This window comes from Sinocyclocheilus grahami, unplaced genomic scaffold, assembly GCF_001515645.1.
Source record: "Sinocyclocheilus grahami isolate Dianchi unplaced genomic scaffold, SAMN03320097.WGS_v1.1 scaffold688.1, whole genome shotgun sequence".
NCBI lineage: Eukaryota > Metazoa > Chordata > Actinopteri > Cypriniformes > Cyprinidae > Sinocyclocheilus > Sinocyclocheilus grahami.
In genome coordinates, this window is record NW_015505867.1 from 645,194 (window position 1) to 660,237 (window position 15,044).

At 37.5% G+C, this 15,044-nt stretch overlaps 1 protein-coding gene across 1 annotated transcript in view; it reads right to left on the minus strand.

Moving 5' to 3' along the window:
* Nucleotides 1–2,291: 2,291 nt before the first annotated feature.
* Nucleotides 2,292–15,044, minus strand: part of LOC107559512 (collagen alpha-2(IV) chain-like) — an 85,720-nt gene continuing 72,967 nt past the window's right edge. The window contains exons 21-48 of the mRNA XM_016243372.1: nucleotides 14,619–14,690; nucleotides 14,196–14,344; nucleotides 13,690–13,762; nucleotides 13,496–13,602; nucleotides 13,202–13,385; nucleotides 12,071–12,112; nucleotides 11,651–11,725; nucleotides 11,476–11,574; nucleotides 11,144–11,365; nucleotides 10,438–10,599; nucleotides 9,468–9,638; nucleotides 9,112–9,255; nucleotides 8,576–8,707; nucleotides 8,096–8,277; nucleotides 7,894–7,957; nucleotides 7,710–7,784; nucleotides 7,497–7,604; nucleotides 7,309–7,416; nucleotides 7,022–7,093; nucleotides 6,728–6,853; nucleotides 6,508–6,624; nucleotides 6,054–6,215; nucleotides 5,684–5,782; nucleotides 5,057–5,203; nucleotides 4,839–4,955; nucleotides 4,449–4,640; nucleotides 3,240–3,526; nucleotides 2,292–3,163 (exon numbers count right to left, since the gene is read on the minus strand). Of these exons, the coding sequence (XP_016098858.1) occupies nucleotides 2,909–3,163; nucleotides 3,240–3,526; nucleotides 4,449–4,640; nucleotides 4,839–4,955; nucleotides 5,057–5,203; nucleotides 5,684–5,782; nucleotides 6,054–6,215; nucleotides 6,508–6,624; nucleotides 6,728–6,853; nucleotides 7,022–7,093; nucleotides 7,309–7,416; nucleotides 7,497–7,604; nucleotides 7,710–7,784; nucleotides 7,894–7,957; nucleotides 8,096–8,277; nucleotides 8,576–8,707; nucleotides 9,112–9,255; nucleotides 9,468–9,638; nucleotides 10,438–10,599; nucleotides 11,144–11,365; nucleotides 11,476–11,574; nucleotides 11,651–11,725; nucleotides 12,071–12,112; nucleotides 13,202–13,385; nucleotides 13,496–13,602; nucleotides 13,690–13,762; nucleotides 14,196–14,344; nucleotides 14,619–14,690 (3,743 nt within the window). The 3' untranslated portion in view covers nucleotides 2,292–2,908. The remainder of the gene's footprint in view (nucleotides 3,164–3,239; nucleotides 3,527–4,448; nucleotides 4,641–4,838; nucleotides 4,956–5,056; nucleotides 5,204–5,683; nucleotides 5,783–6,053; nucleotides 6,216–6,507; nucleotides 6,625–6,727; nucleotides 6,854–7,021; nucleotides 7,094–7,308; nucleotides 7,417–7,496; nucleotides 7,605–7,709; nucleotides 7,785–7,893; nucleotides 7,958–8,095; nucleotides 8,278–8,575; nucleotides 8,708–9,111; nucleotides 9,256–9,467; nucleotides 9,639–10,437; nucleotides 10,600–11,143; nucleotides 11,366–11,475; nucleotides 11,575–11,650; nucleotides 11,726–12,070; nucleotides 12,113–13,201; nucleotides 13,386–13,495; nucleotides 13,603–13,689; nucleotides 13,763–14,195; nucleotides 14,345–14,618; nucleotides 14,691–15,044) is intronic.

The following is a 15,044-nucleotide window of genomic DNA, read 5'->3' on the forward strand; positions in this document are numbered from 1 at the left end:
ATGCTTTTTTCCGATGTCCCCCCCCCCCCCCCCAGAGCAGTATTAATAAAAAAAACAGAATACTTGGTTTGTTCAGTTTTAACTTTGTGAAAAAATATTTTTTTTCTTTGCATTAATGGGATGGAGTGGACATGTTTTTTGTTTTGTATTATATATGGACTAAATTTATATTTTGTGAAAATTACATGAATATTTTCTGATACTGCCTCACTTATTCTAATTTGAGAAAAATAAAATTTCCTAAAGTTTAAAATGTAATTTATTCCTGTGATGGTAAAGCTGATTTTTCAGCATCACTACTCCAGTCTTCAGTGTCACATGATCCTTCAGAAATCATGATTGTTATGCTTATATTTTAATATGCTAATATGCTTATTATTAGCAATGTTGAAAACAGTTATGCTGCTTAATATCTTTGTGGAAACCATGATTTTTTAAAAATTATTTGAATAGAAATTTCAAAAGAACATTTAAAAAATTTTTTTTACAAAAATTAAATTTTTTAAACAAAAATCTTTGTCACTTTTGAATTATTGTTTCCTTGCTGAAGTATTAATTTCTTTATAAAAACAAAGAAAGAAAGAAAAACTGAGCCCAAACTTTAGAACAGTATAGAGTGTGAGTAAGAGTTCATACTTGACTTTCTATGCTTGTTCAGAAATCAATAAAATGAGAGATGACACAAATATAACAAACAAAATGCATTTATTGTTATTTTATTCAATAACAATACAATTCAAAATCAAAGACTTCAAATATTCTACATAATTACATTAAAGTACATTTGATAAAAAAGCAGTGACATGTTTTCAAGCAAAAAGTGTTTTGAATTATAACCTTTTTTGGTTCTCTTTACTTGTGTCAAATACACACAAGTGGTTTATGGGCTTCAGGACAATAATGCTTGTGCAATGTGCTCTGAAAATGGGCAAATCTGCTCAAAGTCCAAAATAGCTTGAAGACGATTAGGTGACCCACATTTGGTTTAGTCATTAGATATAGACTTTGCTTACAGAAAATATAGTCTGGTTGTGCATGTGAAAGTGGGACAAAGATTGAACTCGAGTCTTCTAAAGACCTGAAAGTGTCCTGTAAACCTCCGAGAAAATCAGTGCAATTGGGGAAACCAAGTGAGGGTTTATCTCAAACAAACCAGAATCCAAAGCCTCTTGACTGGACAAAACTCTAGTAAAAGCTTCAAGTCTCAAGAGTTTATGACCTTTAGGAAATAAAATACCCAAAGAACACCCTACTCTGTGTTTCCATGAGATAAATAGTGTCATTACAGGTGTGACAACATTACATGATACAGGGGAAATGCTAAAAAAAAAAATACTTCTGAGCTGATCAATTAAAGCACATCAAAAAACAAAGACAAAGCAAAAATAATGTTCAGGCAGCAAAAGATGGTGTTAGTGTAAGTCTGGTGAAATTATATTTATATAAGAGTTAAAAATAATGAGTGATTTAAAGATCTTAAGCATGCAGCAGTGATCCTCACAACTGTTCATGCACTGAAAACTATTTGAACTTTATTAAAACTATTTGCACTGATTTATTGTGTTGGTTACATTTTGTTTCTTTGTGCAGTGGCTCAGGACATCAGTCTTTTGAGTCTAAAAACCTCAACAAACTGAAGGGGAAAAAAAGTTTTTTGAGGTAATGCAGTCTTGTTAAAATTGATTTTATAAAATTGGTATTGAAAAAAGTATCGTTCAAGAACTGGCATTGAAGTCAAGGTATCGGTATCGAATTTTTTTGAACGATGCCCATCCCTATTTATTAAACAATCAGTCCTGCTTCAAATTAAATTTTTCTGAAGTGTGTCGTGTGTCGTGTTTGCAAAGCATCACGCATGAATGTGTTTGTATTTAATCACAACAAATAATTACTATTAGAAAGTTGATTCACATGCACATGTCAGAGAGTAAGATTAACACTGATCGGCTTGGCATTTTTTATTACGGTGAATGCAGACGTTCCAGAACCGTTAACAGAACTGAATCACGAAGTGCAGAAACCCAACTAACAAAAAGAACATTTTTACTAATGTTCCCGTTTAAGTATTTATGAACATTCTCTGAACACTCAAAACATCCAGTTTTTAAAATGTTTGGAAATTTTTTTTTTTTCTTGTTTATGCGTTCCGTTGTATCAGTTTGCCAACATTATGGGACAAACAAGTAGTAACGTTTAACAAATGTTAAATTAATTTCCCAAAAAATTGTTTCAGAATTTTTTTTTTTCCATAAATGTATAAATAGCATTTTTTTGTGCAAACATTATGACAACATTTTTAAAGACCTAGAAGACCGATTTTCATAACTTTGAGAGAACCTTGCCAGAACATTTCCTGTTAGCTGGGTAGAAGTGATGTGCTATTTGTACTATGGGTAAATACAAAGTTTGCTATTTGCATTTAGTGTCAATAGATACTGCCATTAAAAAAATGGAGCTTGTTTTGAATAAGAACCGGTTCTTGATTCCCAACCCTCCATTCACAAAGTGATGCTACATAACACAGAACGGCGAAGAAGTGCATAAGCATGGGATTCTTTGGTTCAGCTGTATGTTTTTGGTCAAATTAATTCAGGTCTGATATTGCTGAGGTAATACGTTAGAAATTAAGCACCATTTCATATATAAAAAAGTAAATAATACAGAGAAATATCGTAGCTATGCTTTCATGCATCTGGCTTCGCTTCTCATTATTTTCAGTCATAAGGCACACAGTAGTTGTGAAGAGGGAATCTGAGGCCGTCGTATGTGATACATTAAATACATTAAGTAATTTCAAAAGCCTAACTTGACATCCAATTGACATTTGGAATGAAGTATTTGCGTGGGTCGCTCTGCTGGTGTTAACTGTAATGCTGCTGCAATAGTGTCAAAGTTCATAGTTTACAGCTCACAGGTTCTTCATACACACTTGGCAGCGGCTGATGCGTGACAGGAGCTGACCGGCTTTCAGTGTCTCAGAGGAAGGGGAACTCTGGAAGGTCTGATCGATAGACGTCAACCAGAAACTTTGCTTGTTGGCGAAGTAGTGACATGTACCCTTGGCCCCGTTACACTCGATGAAGGGAGTGGTGCGGAAATTTTCTAGACAGGAGCCCGGAGACACCAGAGACTGACCGCCACCTTCATCTCCAGCTGCCGTGTGCTGCGAGGGAGTGACAGAAGGAGTTACAGGACTATTAAAAGAAAGGAAGTGTAACATTTTAGAAACTAAGTCTCACCATAAGGAAGGAATAGCCAATCCAGAGACTTCTCCAGTCTGCTGGGCATTGTGGAATTGTTATATCTTGACTGTGTATGGCGATGGCCACGGATGGAGCTTCGCACACGGAGCAGCGGCTGATGTACGGTTTTATTTCGGCCTCCTCCACGGGCATCATGGGAATTGGTGCGGTGGTGGACAGCCAATAGGATTTGTCATTGCGGTTGGCATAGTAGCATACGTCTCCAGGATTGCAGTACAGGAAGGGCATGGTGTTAAAACGGGGGAGACATGAGCCGGCTAGACCTGGATGACAGAGAATCACAAAGTACAGTTATTGATTTAAATATAATTACTTAACATACGTCAGTAAGTTTATTCAGTGAGTAAGTACCGTACCTTTTTCCAAAAGGTACATCTGGAAAAAGGGGGGTCGTCTTATAATCAGGGTCGTCTTATATTCGGGCCAATACGGTAATACTTTTATTCAGCAAGAATGCATAAAACGAATCAAAAGTGATAGTAAAAGTAAACAGTAGAATTTATAAAAACGTATGTTACAAAAAATATTATTATTACTAATATTATTATAATATTACGCAGCACAACGCTTTTCAATATTGATAATAATAATAAATGTTTCTTGAGCATCAAATCAGCATACTAGAATGAATGATCACGTGATGCTGAATACATTTTAAAACATATTGCAATACAAAACATTTCTATATTATTTCGGAATATTACTGTTTTCACTATATTTTGATCAAATAAATGCAGCCTTGGTGAACATTAGAGACTTCTTTCAAAAACATTTAAAAATCTTAACAACCCTAAACTTTTTGATTGGTAATATATATTAGATGATATAATAAGAAAATGAATTACTTGGAAAGCATTGTAAACCATGAATTACTTTCATAAACAAGTCTGTTGTTGACCAGTGATGGGAGAAACAAATCTTTTTGAATCTTAGAATCAGTTGATCCAATTTGTAAAACGATTCACTGTTTTAAAGTGCTTGAACCATCTGCTAGTGAAAGTGAGTTTATTTATGATTATATATTAGTTTTTGTTTCTTAGAAATTAAGGTTGTGTTCATACTAAAACAGTATTTATGTTTTTTTATATGTTGTTTGATCTGAAGTTGTACAAATAATGGTGGTGTCAGACTGGGAATTACAGCACATCTTGTGATTGATTTTATTATTTTGTCAGTTGCACTTACCCAGGTCTTGGTTGTGGGCCTTCTCCTGTCCCTCAAAGTACAGGAGACTGTAACCATCCCATAACTTGGACATACCCACAGGGCACATGGGGATCTGCTCAGACTGACTGTGCTTCACCAGCAGGTAGCCAACATTAACACTGCGGCCGGACATTCCAATAGTACCAGGTAAACCAGGGCTCCCTCGGGTCCCTATCAATTGAGATGCATTATCAACTTGTAATTCACGTGAGAAAAGAAAAAACTATTTACATGAAATTGCCTAAATTATTTAAAAATGAAAGGCTCACATGGGCCTTCTTGATGTCCAGTCATCTACAATCGTTAATCCACTAATCTAGTCCAGAATCCCAGAATCCTCACTCATTTTTACACAAGCACACCACTTACCTTCTTCACCTTGTAGACCAGGGTGGCCCAATTGTCCAGGCTCTCCACGGAAGCCTGGATTTCCTGGTATTCCAGGGAGACCTGGCATGCCTTTTTCCCCATTTGGACCCAAAACCCCTGTAAACAGATAATAGCCATTTACACAATGATACTGGAGCAGAGCAACAGCACAAAAGAAGAAGCTTATGCATCATATTCATGGCTTTGAATTCTCCTACCTGGATCACCAGGAGGTCCAGCAGGGCCTGGGTTTCCATGCCATCCCTGTGGTCCTTGAATACCCATTGGGCCAGGTGGTCCTCTCTCCCCTGGTAGTTTCAGTGGGACTGGTGGAAGCCCTTTAGAACCAGGTAAGCCAGGAATACCTTAAGCAACAAGGTAGAGAGAATGGATAAGATGCGGTCAAACTTAATGGACTTTATTTACTGCAAACCGCAACAAATGGTTCTGGCACCACTTCTGGTATGAATAAATAAGAAATGCTAAATGTTCAATACAATCTAGATCCAGATCTCATTGCAGCCAACACATTTAAATCTACTGGTCAAGCATTATCACTACAAAAAAATATATATAATAATAATAATAAAAAAATGCAGGTCAGAACAAAAATTACTTCAGTAAGCAGAACATTTTACAAATATTATAAATAAACAAAATATTATAAGCAAAATTTGAACTATATTAACGAAAACCATGCAGTAGAGCTATTCTTGCATATTAAGCTGAGATAGGAAATTTAAAATATTTTATTATAAAAACAATTACACATTTTAGAGTTTAAATATAAAAATATGTTGTACTCAGGATTAAAAGGGTCATGCTGACAAATCATTTCAACTCGCCTGGGGGTCCAGTATTTCCTTTAGGTCCAACAGGGCCCCTGTCGCCTTCAAAACCACGCCTTCCTGGATGTCCCATCATTCCTGTTTCTCCATTTTCCCCTTGAAATGAAATAAAGCATTCCTACATGATTAAATCTATTTTTCAGTTAAGGGTCATACTGGAACAAAGTGAGCAATCTAAACATTGTTCATCTAATATGATTTTCATGCGAGGACTCCACCTTCTGTCACATTTAACACATTCTGCTTTAGTCTCTCATTTCATTTGAGAAGGTGCATGATTTAATTGTCTTGACATAATGACTACTGGTCTTCCGTTTTGATTTTGCCAATGCAGTGAGATTTGCCATAATCATATTTCATTATCTACCTTTTCTTCCTGACACTCCAGGTTCCCCTGATGGTCCTTTTTCTCCTGAGTCCCCCCGGACTCCTTTTTCTCCAGTTAATCCAAAATCACCTGGATTTCCATTCTCTCCTCTTGCTCCGAATGGAGATGGGTCACCTGGGATCCCTCTGGGACCAGGGAAACCTAAATGATAACAGCAATGGGTTTCAGACAAGATGGCACGTTCTCAAAATTAATTTTCAAAAAAGATGATAAATAAGTTATTTCTTGTATGGTAAAGTGGCACTATATATTTACTTTAGTAATTTACAAAACATATTTAACCTTCTTTTGCTAAATAATATTTAAAATGGTTGTTAATAATTGGGACAAATGAGAGCCAAAGTGCATTTAAGTAGTCCATCTCCTCCTTATACTGTCTGTAGTACTCATTACTAGTATTTTTATTATACATATATAGTAATGAGCCCTTCACCTGGAAGTCCTTTTGGGCCTGGAAAGCCATAGTCGCCTGGCACTCCTTTTATATCGGATAATCCTTGTGGACCCCGAGGACCCGGTACACCTGGATGCCCAGATTCACCCTTATTACCTGTAAACACAGCAGTTTCAGTGTAGAATAATGCATAGCTGCATCAAATAAACAATGCACAAAACTCCAGTTTCAGAATATGAGGTTTGCCATTTTGAGCTACCTGAATCTCCAATGAAACCCTTGAATCCCACCTCTCCGGGGACACCGGCTTCAGTGCTGGGGATGCCAGTCTCTCCTCTCTCCCCTTTTGCTCCTGACCCACCAGGAGGACCCCAGTTGTCAGAACCTTGCAGGAGACAAAACATACCAAAGATTACATTTCTGCATATACACAATATTTGCTTTACATAAGGTACTATTAAAAAACTTTTTGAAACTCAAAATCATGCCATTTTTATTCATAAGAGAAGACAACAATGTGTATAATGTGATCATTCCTACGCTCTAGAGGTACCTGGAGCACCATTGATACCCTTTTGCCCTTTCAGGCCATCCAATCCAAAAAGGCCTTTAAGACCAGGAAATCCTAGAGGAAATATGAGCCAGCCAGCATTATATATTGATCTAACAGCTCTCCTGAATGTTTTGCATATCAAGTTAATAGACAATAAAAATACATTAAAATGCGGTTTCACTTTTTACAATACATATTATTTTAAAGCAAAAAAATGTTGCCGGTTTCAAATGTACACATAAGGCAAATCTGCATATGTATTAAATATGACAATTAGAACTACAGACCTTTTTGTCCTGGTTGGCCTTGGATTCCAGGGGTTCCTGTCTGTCCAGGCACGCCAGGCCAGCCCTTATGACCCTGGGTTCCTGGGAAACCGTGTAGGCCATCAGAACCTGATGAAAAAGTTGAACCAGTCAAAAAAAATTTTTTCAGAAACAATGAAATCAAAGGATAATGATCAAGACTCTTGTACCTGGTGGTCCAACTTTTCCAGGTTCTCCTGGATAGCCTTTCATCCCTTCAATGCCATTAAAACCAGGACTTCCTCTGTCCCCAGACTGACCTGTGAGTCCCTTTTCACCTAACCAATGTACATTAAAAACTCATTGAAGAAGCGGTTCAATAATAGGGACAGTAAAAGATCATAATTGTGTTTGATGCACTATAGAATATAGAAATTCCTTACCTAAAGATCCAGGCAGCCCAGTTTCACCTCTCAGTCCAGTTGATCCTGGAAGACTGATGCTAGGACCCAAGACACCTTAAATAAAAGATTCTTACATAAACCTTTTTGGCAGTTTATTTAAAGAGTATGAGAAAGTCATACATTAAGTACAGCATGGACATTTCAGAGGTTTATTTATGAGCACCTTTTATTCCCTTGATTCCAGATTCTCCAGGCCGTCCATAGGCACCAGATGAGCCTTTGCCACCCTGCAATTTAAACACAATGTGCCACAATGACAAAAAGCACAACATTCAAAACAATTTAACAGGACACCATATACAAGGAGATTCTATGCAATGTTTTTATAAATGGTTTTCAAAGAGAGATGGAGCTCATTATCATACTTTGGGTCCAGGCAATCCAGGAAAACCCTCAATTCCAGGAAGTCCTGTAAGCCCTGGCATCCCCTTAGGCCCTGGAAGTCCTTCTACTCCGGGAAGACCTCTAGTACCTTTTGTTTCACTGGGCCCACCTGGATGTCCATCTTTACCCTCCTTTCCTGGAACACCTGGTAGACCTTTTGTACCTGGCCAAAGGCAAGTTGAAAGAAAAGCTATAGGTGTCTATCTGAAAGGAATCGTTTTGTTCTATTCACATTAGCAAAGTTCTTGTTATTCCACACTGACCATATGCAGAAATATAAATAATTGGCATATGAACAAATTCTGATTAACATGGCAATTGTACTGTATACACAGAAAATATCAGGCATCCAGTCAGGCCACAGTCTTTATAACATTCAGAGCTCTCATAGCTTCTGTAGTTTATATTAAGTAAGTTACTCTTTGTGTCCTTGAGTAGTAAATTAACATGAATGTACTCACCTCTGGGACCAGTGAAGCCATGATCTCCCATTTTTCCATGGTCACCTTTAGCTCCCTTCATGACCTCTTTCATATGTGGTGTTATGTGTATGATTGGCTTTTCACCTGGACGCCCCACCAACCCTCTCTCACCTTCAGAACAAGCATTGACAAGACATTCAAAACCCACCAAGAATACAGTATGTAGAAGACTACAATGATGACAATTACTATATTAAAGATGTCATATCACAAGAAAAAAATTGCTCCCTAGTACAAGCTCCCAAATACAAGTTGCAAATAATATCAGTGTGATCTTAGGTTTGTGCAGCACATTTCAGCACAAATTGTTTTACAAATTTGTTACAAAAGAAAGGAATGCTAAAAACAATATTACATGAATTTTTTTTTTGAACAGAACAGAACATGAAATACTAAATTATGGAATTAACTTTATATGTAGACCATGTAAGTGGGGAAAACAGTATGATATGACCATGATACCATTAGATTACATATTGTGTATGTACACACAGAGAATCATGCTCTTTATTTACCTTTTTCACCTGGAGGGCCAGTAGGTCCTTTTGCACCTTGTTGTCCTGGATCACCTATTGTTCCTTTCTGTCCCGAAAAGCCCTTCAGACCTGTCTCACCTGGCATTCCAGTGAAACCCATCATGCCCTGACCACCTCTGGAACCTTTATTGTTAAGAAACATTGCAGCACTCAATTAATTCCATTTATAATTTTTTGTTTAAGCACCATCAATGATCAAAATATTGCTCAATCAATATTTAAATGATCAATATATCAAAATATTTGCTTATTGCAAACTTTTTGTTATGCATAATAAAGTCTGACAATTATCAAATGAATATAACATATCAAATGAAGTAGAAAGGGCAAGTTACCTTTTAACCCTGGAAAACCATCAAAACCAAATGGCCCCTGTTGTCCTGGATCTCCTGGGGACCCAAAATTGCCTGGAAGACCAACATTTCCTGGTTTTCCAGTGACACCCTTTACTCCTCTGGGCCCAGGAAGGCCTGGGTCTCCCTGATATCCCCTTTCTCCACTTGGACCTACAGAGACCCAGTATATTTGAGCATTGTCAGGAGAAAAATAAATAAATTATTATGCAAATGTAATGTATAATATGCACTACCAGTCAAATGTTTGGACACACTTGACTGAAGTTATGTTTCTGAACCTAAAGACCATAGGATCCGTGATATTCCATACAACTGAAAACAATTTAATGATTTATATTGTAGAGTTAGACCAGAGAGTGAACGAAAATCAGTCAATAGGGGCATTCACACCGGAGGAATGTTTTCATGGTTCTTATAACTATTGAAGAAGTACCTGCTTTTTGACGTGTTCGCACTGCAGGAACTGGGAGTGAGTTTAGCTATAGGAACACCCTTTGGAGGGACTAAATAAGCTCCTGTTTCTGAGTGGGGTCTAACCCAGCACAATAGGAACTACCAGTGACGTAAGTGTACACGCATGCCATACGAAACATTAGCACCCGGCATTTTTAAAAAGCTACGTAAACACAGTTTACACATGCTTACTTAAAATAAAAAACTAAATCCACGAACATGGAAAACAGTGATAGATGGACCAACATTGAAGTCCATGCACTTCTCCATCCTCCAGATGTTGGTGTTGTTGAATGCCACTGTCGGTCAGCTTACGTCACTTTAGAGTTCCTACTGGGGGTGCGAAACCAACCAAGAAAATGGCCCTAGGGTCTCTAGGGACCACCATGGTGGCTACGTCCTATAACTGAGTTCCTATATCCACCCGGTGCAAAAGCCCCTAATACGAGTTTAATACACTGGGTGATTTTCCTGGTTACCTGGAAGGTTGAGTTACCTGGTTCTCCGGTTTTTCCAGATGGTCCGGGAGGTCCTACTTGACCAGACTGCCCAGGAAAGCCAAATGTTCCTGGCGGTCCAGGTCTTCCTATCTCGCCTAGAAGACCTGGAGGGCCACTTTCACCCTTAAGGCCAATCATACCTGGCATTCCCTCCATACCTGTGTGACATTGCATCCTTTAGTGACTCTAAAGAACAACCGGTTTATCTTAATCACAGGCACGGGTCAGACTTTCACTTTTGAGCTTCTGGGGTGGAGACACAGAAGCTGCATATAACCAGCATAAAAAGATGCATGTGGTGGCATAAATGTTTTTTTTTAATGTAGGATTCACAATCACAGAAGAAAATGGCTTTTTATCATGACTACAACATTTAAAATGTAAGACTAAAATCCACTTCAATGTTCATGGAACAATACTCTATCCACAAAAAATAAAATGCAAATAAACTACTACTACTACTTCTACTACTACTAATAATAAATAATAAATTATATTTGTTTTACTGACACTCTCAAACTATTTTTTAAAAACTATGTCCTTAACATGCAATAGGAAGAAACAGGAGAAGGAATGCTTAAAAGTTAGGAAAGTTAGCTTGGCAAAGCCTTGACTGAAAGTTTGAAATAGTTTTATATAGTTTGATGCTATACAGCTTCAGCATATGTCCATCATTATGGGTTTGACAGGTGGGTTTCTCACCCGGGTGTCCTTGAGGTCCTGGGTCTCCTGGAAGACCAATGACACCCCTCTGTCCTGGTAGTCCTGGGACTCCAGGGGCTCCAGAAGATGCTCCTAAAACTTCACCATGCTCACCCTTTTCCCCTGGAGCACCATCCAAACCTGGTGTACCAGAAAGGCCTGGAGTTCCTTCCACACCTTTGGAGCCAGGATAACCTAAGTCGCCCTGAGGTCCAACAAAACCTATGTGGTTGAAATCAAATGATCAGAGCTGAGAAAAGGAGACAGACATAGGTATACTTAAGAATGATTCAATAAAATGTAAAGAAACACACAGGCCTCCCAATGCTTACCTCTTGGCCCAAGTGGACCTCCTCTTCCTGGTTCACCTTTCTCTCCTTTGGCCCCAGGTTCTCCAGAAAGACCTTGTATGCCTTTAGCACCTTGCAGTCCTAGAACATAATGGAAATTAATTAATTATTAGAGGGTTTTTTTGTGTGAAAACATGTACAATAATACATCCATTACCAGGAAATCCACTGAATCCTGGAAGTCCAGGCTGCCCTATCTCTCCTGGTGGCCCGGGATCTCCAATACATTCCACTATAATAAAGATTAATATGATGGACAACATAAAAACACAAGTTTTAAATATTGCATAAAAATCACGCTTGATCTTAAATTTTGCTTTGTATGGAGCAAAATTACACAAACTAGAACCAGAAATCTAAAAGTATAAAGCTCTCAAATAATAATAATAATATTAATAGACAGGACACCTTACACTGAAGTTTGAATAGAGTCTGTGCATTAAGCAGAGTTACTTGCAATAATAATCAAATTAATCTGATAACTTGATTAATAATGCTAAAGTATGTTTATTGGTGACCATACATGGTGGAATGACTGCTATGTGGTGAAGCACTAAGACAGGAGAGAGATCTCTACCTGGAATATTCCACTGATCTCCTCCTTGTGGGCTACAGTCTCCTGTAAGACACACGTAAGATATATATGAATAGAAAGGATAAAATAAAGGTAAAAGATTAAGACGAATCTCAGTATATTTAAACACCAGAGTTCTCATTGTTAACTAAAGATAAAACCATTAAAATATTGAAATAAAATAAATGTTAACTGAAATAAAAATAAAACTTATTTCCAGAGGTGTAAAGTATTGGAGTAAATGTAATTAGTTACTGTACTTGAGTATCTTTTCCGGTACTTTGTAGTTGTAATAAGTTTCAAAGATATTAGCAACTTTTACTCTTTACTTTACTACATTTTTAATAAGTATCTGTACTCTTTACTCCACTACATTTGAAATGAGTGTCACAGTTACACATTGCATTTGGCATGGACCTAACTTTTTCTGCAGCAGTTTATTTCTGCTACAAAAGACGTGATACTGCCTATTACAGGTCACTGAAAGTACTGCGTTTTGCCCTTACTCACCCAAACTTGTCAACAAGGCTACTTTATGTGAATGTGAGTTTCTTGGCAAGTATTTGTGAATCAGAGGTGTTTTATGAGATGAGGACATGACTGCAGCCGGCAATGAGGCCCAAACCAGCACATCAACTGCAAGAAGGCTTCGGCTTTTTAATTTTACTTAACATTATTTTATTGATCCATTATACTGAAGAGACCTTTTTGAAAGATATTGTTTTTTGTTTGTTTGTTTTGTAATTCTGAGGTATATTTAGTATAAGTAAAATACTTAAGTACTGATAAAATCAGATACTCTAAGATTTTATTCAAGTTGTTTTGGAATTGGTGACTTGTAACGTGTAGTGGAGTAATTTTCACTGTAAGGTATCTGTACTTTTACTCAAGTATGGTTTTTAGGTACTCTTTACACCTCTGCTTATTTCAGCTAGTTGCCAATGCAACATTTCTCAGCTAAAACTAATTAAATTAATAAAATCAAACACTTTAAACAATGCTAAAAGTAACAAAACACTACAAAATTACTAAAATCAGTGTGAAAACAGAACATATCAAAATACAATCAAATTCAAAATATTAACAAAAACTATAATATTATATTAATGATACTAAAATAACACTGCTACACACCTGGAGCACCAGGTGACCCTTGTTTTCCATCAATACCAACTTGTCCTTCATCTCCAGGAAGGCCCCTTACACCTTTAGTTGCTCCAAGAACTTGACCGGGTTGTCCTATCGGACCTATTAGACCTGGAGGACCTGGCCAACCTGGGTATCCCTTCCCTCCAGGCTCACCTACAGGACCTTCTCCCTGAAGGAAAATAAGCATGTCAATACTTGTGAATTACAATGCATACTGTGGTTAAAACGGTGGTCTCCTAATTAGAGGTGTTTTTGAGTGATCAGATATGCTAGACTCACAGAAGATCCTTGAAGACCTGGTTCACCATCTTTGCCATCAAATCCAGGCCTTCCTTCCTCTCCTGGGAAACCACTAGCACCTGGGTCCCCATGGTCACCAGGTAGTCCTGTATTTCACAAGTGTATATATATATATATATATAAGTATATCTACTCTCATGTGTATCTAAACATGTAATGGAAGATTATTACACCTTTCTGTGTGGCGGCTCTCAGCTCTCCTTTTCTGCCTTTGGGTCCAGATAATCCTCTTGCACCAGAGAAACCCTGTAAAATGTAAAAATGTAAAAAACTGACAATGCATTTTGCATTGGCGCATGCAACAATTTTCGTATCTCATGTGATCTTAAAGGGAGAGTTCACCCAAAAAATTTATATTCTGTCATCATTTACTCACTCTCAAGTTGTTCCAAACCTGTATAAGTTTATTTCTTCTGTTAAACACAAAATAAGATATTTGGAAATATGTTGGTACCCAAACAATTGCCGGTAGCCATTGACTTCCATAGTCTTTTTTTTTTCTATACTATGGAAGTCAACGTCTACCGTCATCAGTTTGGTTACCAACATACAGGTACCACCAAAAATCATACAGGTTTGGAACAACTTGAGGGTAAGTAAATGATGACAGAGTTTTCATCTTTGGGTGAACTATCTTTTAACAAGGCATGATTTGAAGACATGGTGTATGTCTACTTACAGGTACACCATCCACGCCTCTGGGTCCCGGGTCTCCCTGATCACCATGCTGACCCCAGTCTCCTGCCATGCCAATGTCCCCAGCATCACCAGGAAGACCCGCAGGACCAGGTGTGGATTTTACAGTGCATTCGCACAGACCATGGTCACCTGATCAAATAATAAAAATAATTACCAGTACAGGAGGATTTGCAAAGACTGACAAATGTCAACAACAAACACCTGCTGTGTCTCTAGAGAAGAGAGAAGCATTCTTCATTCTGCTCTAAAAACAGTTAAGTTTCCCACAATGTCATGCACAACATGACATGATCTTGGACATTCATGCATTCATGTCATGTCATGTCAGCAGCAAGGCTATCGTCATAGCATCTTGGCCATGCAAATCATCCCAGCAGTTTATTAACTTCAGCACTGATCTTACCCTTTGGTCCCTTTTTTCCTGCATTTCCTGGACGTCCACGTGGTCCTGGTGCTCCTTTGAAGAATTCTTCTACTGTATCAAGACACATAGTCTTTAATAAAGTCTTCAGTATGTCTTCATATTATTCAGTATTACCAAAGTCTCTTTTCAGAAAGGATGCTCTATATTGATCAAAAATGACAATAAAGAGTTTTGCATTGTTACACAATATTTCTATTTCAAATAAATGACTTTCTATATAAAAAATATTAAGCTGTACAACTCTTTTCAACATTGCTAATGGTAATAATACAAGAAATGTGTCTTGAGCAACAAATCAGCATAATATAATGATTTCTGAAGGATCATGTGACACTGAAGACTAGAGTAATGATGCTGAAAATTCAGCTTTGCATCACAGGAATAAATTACATTTTAAAATATATT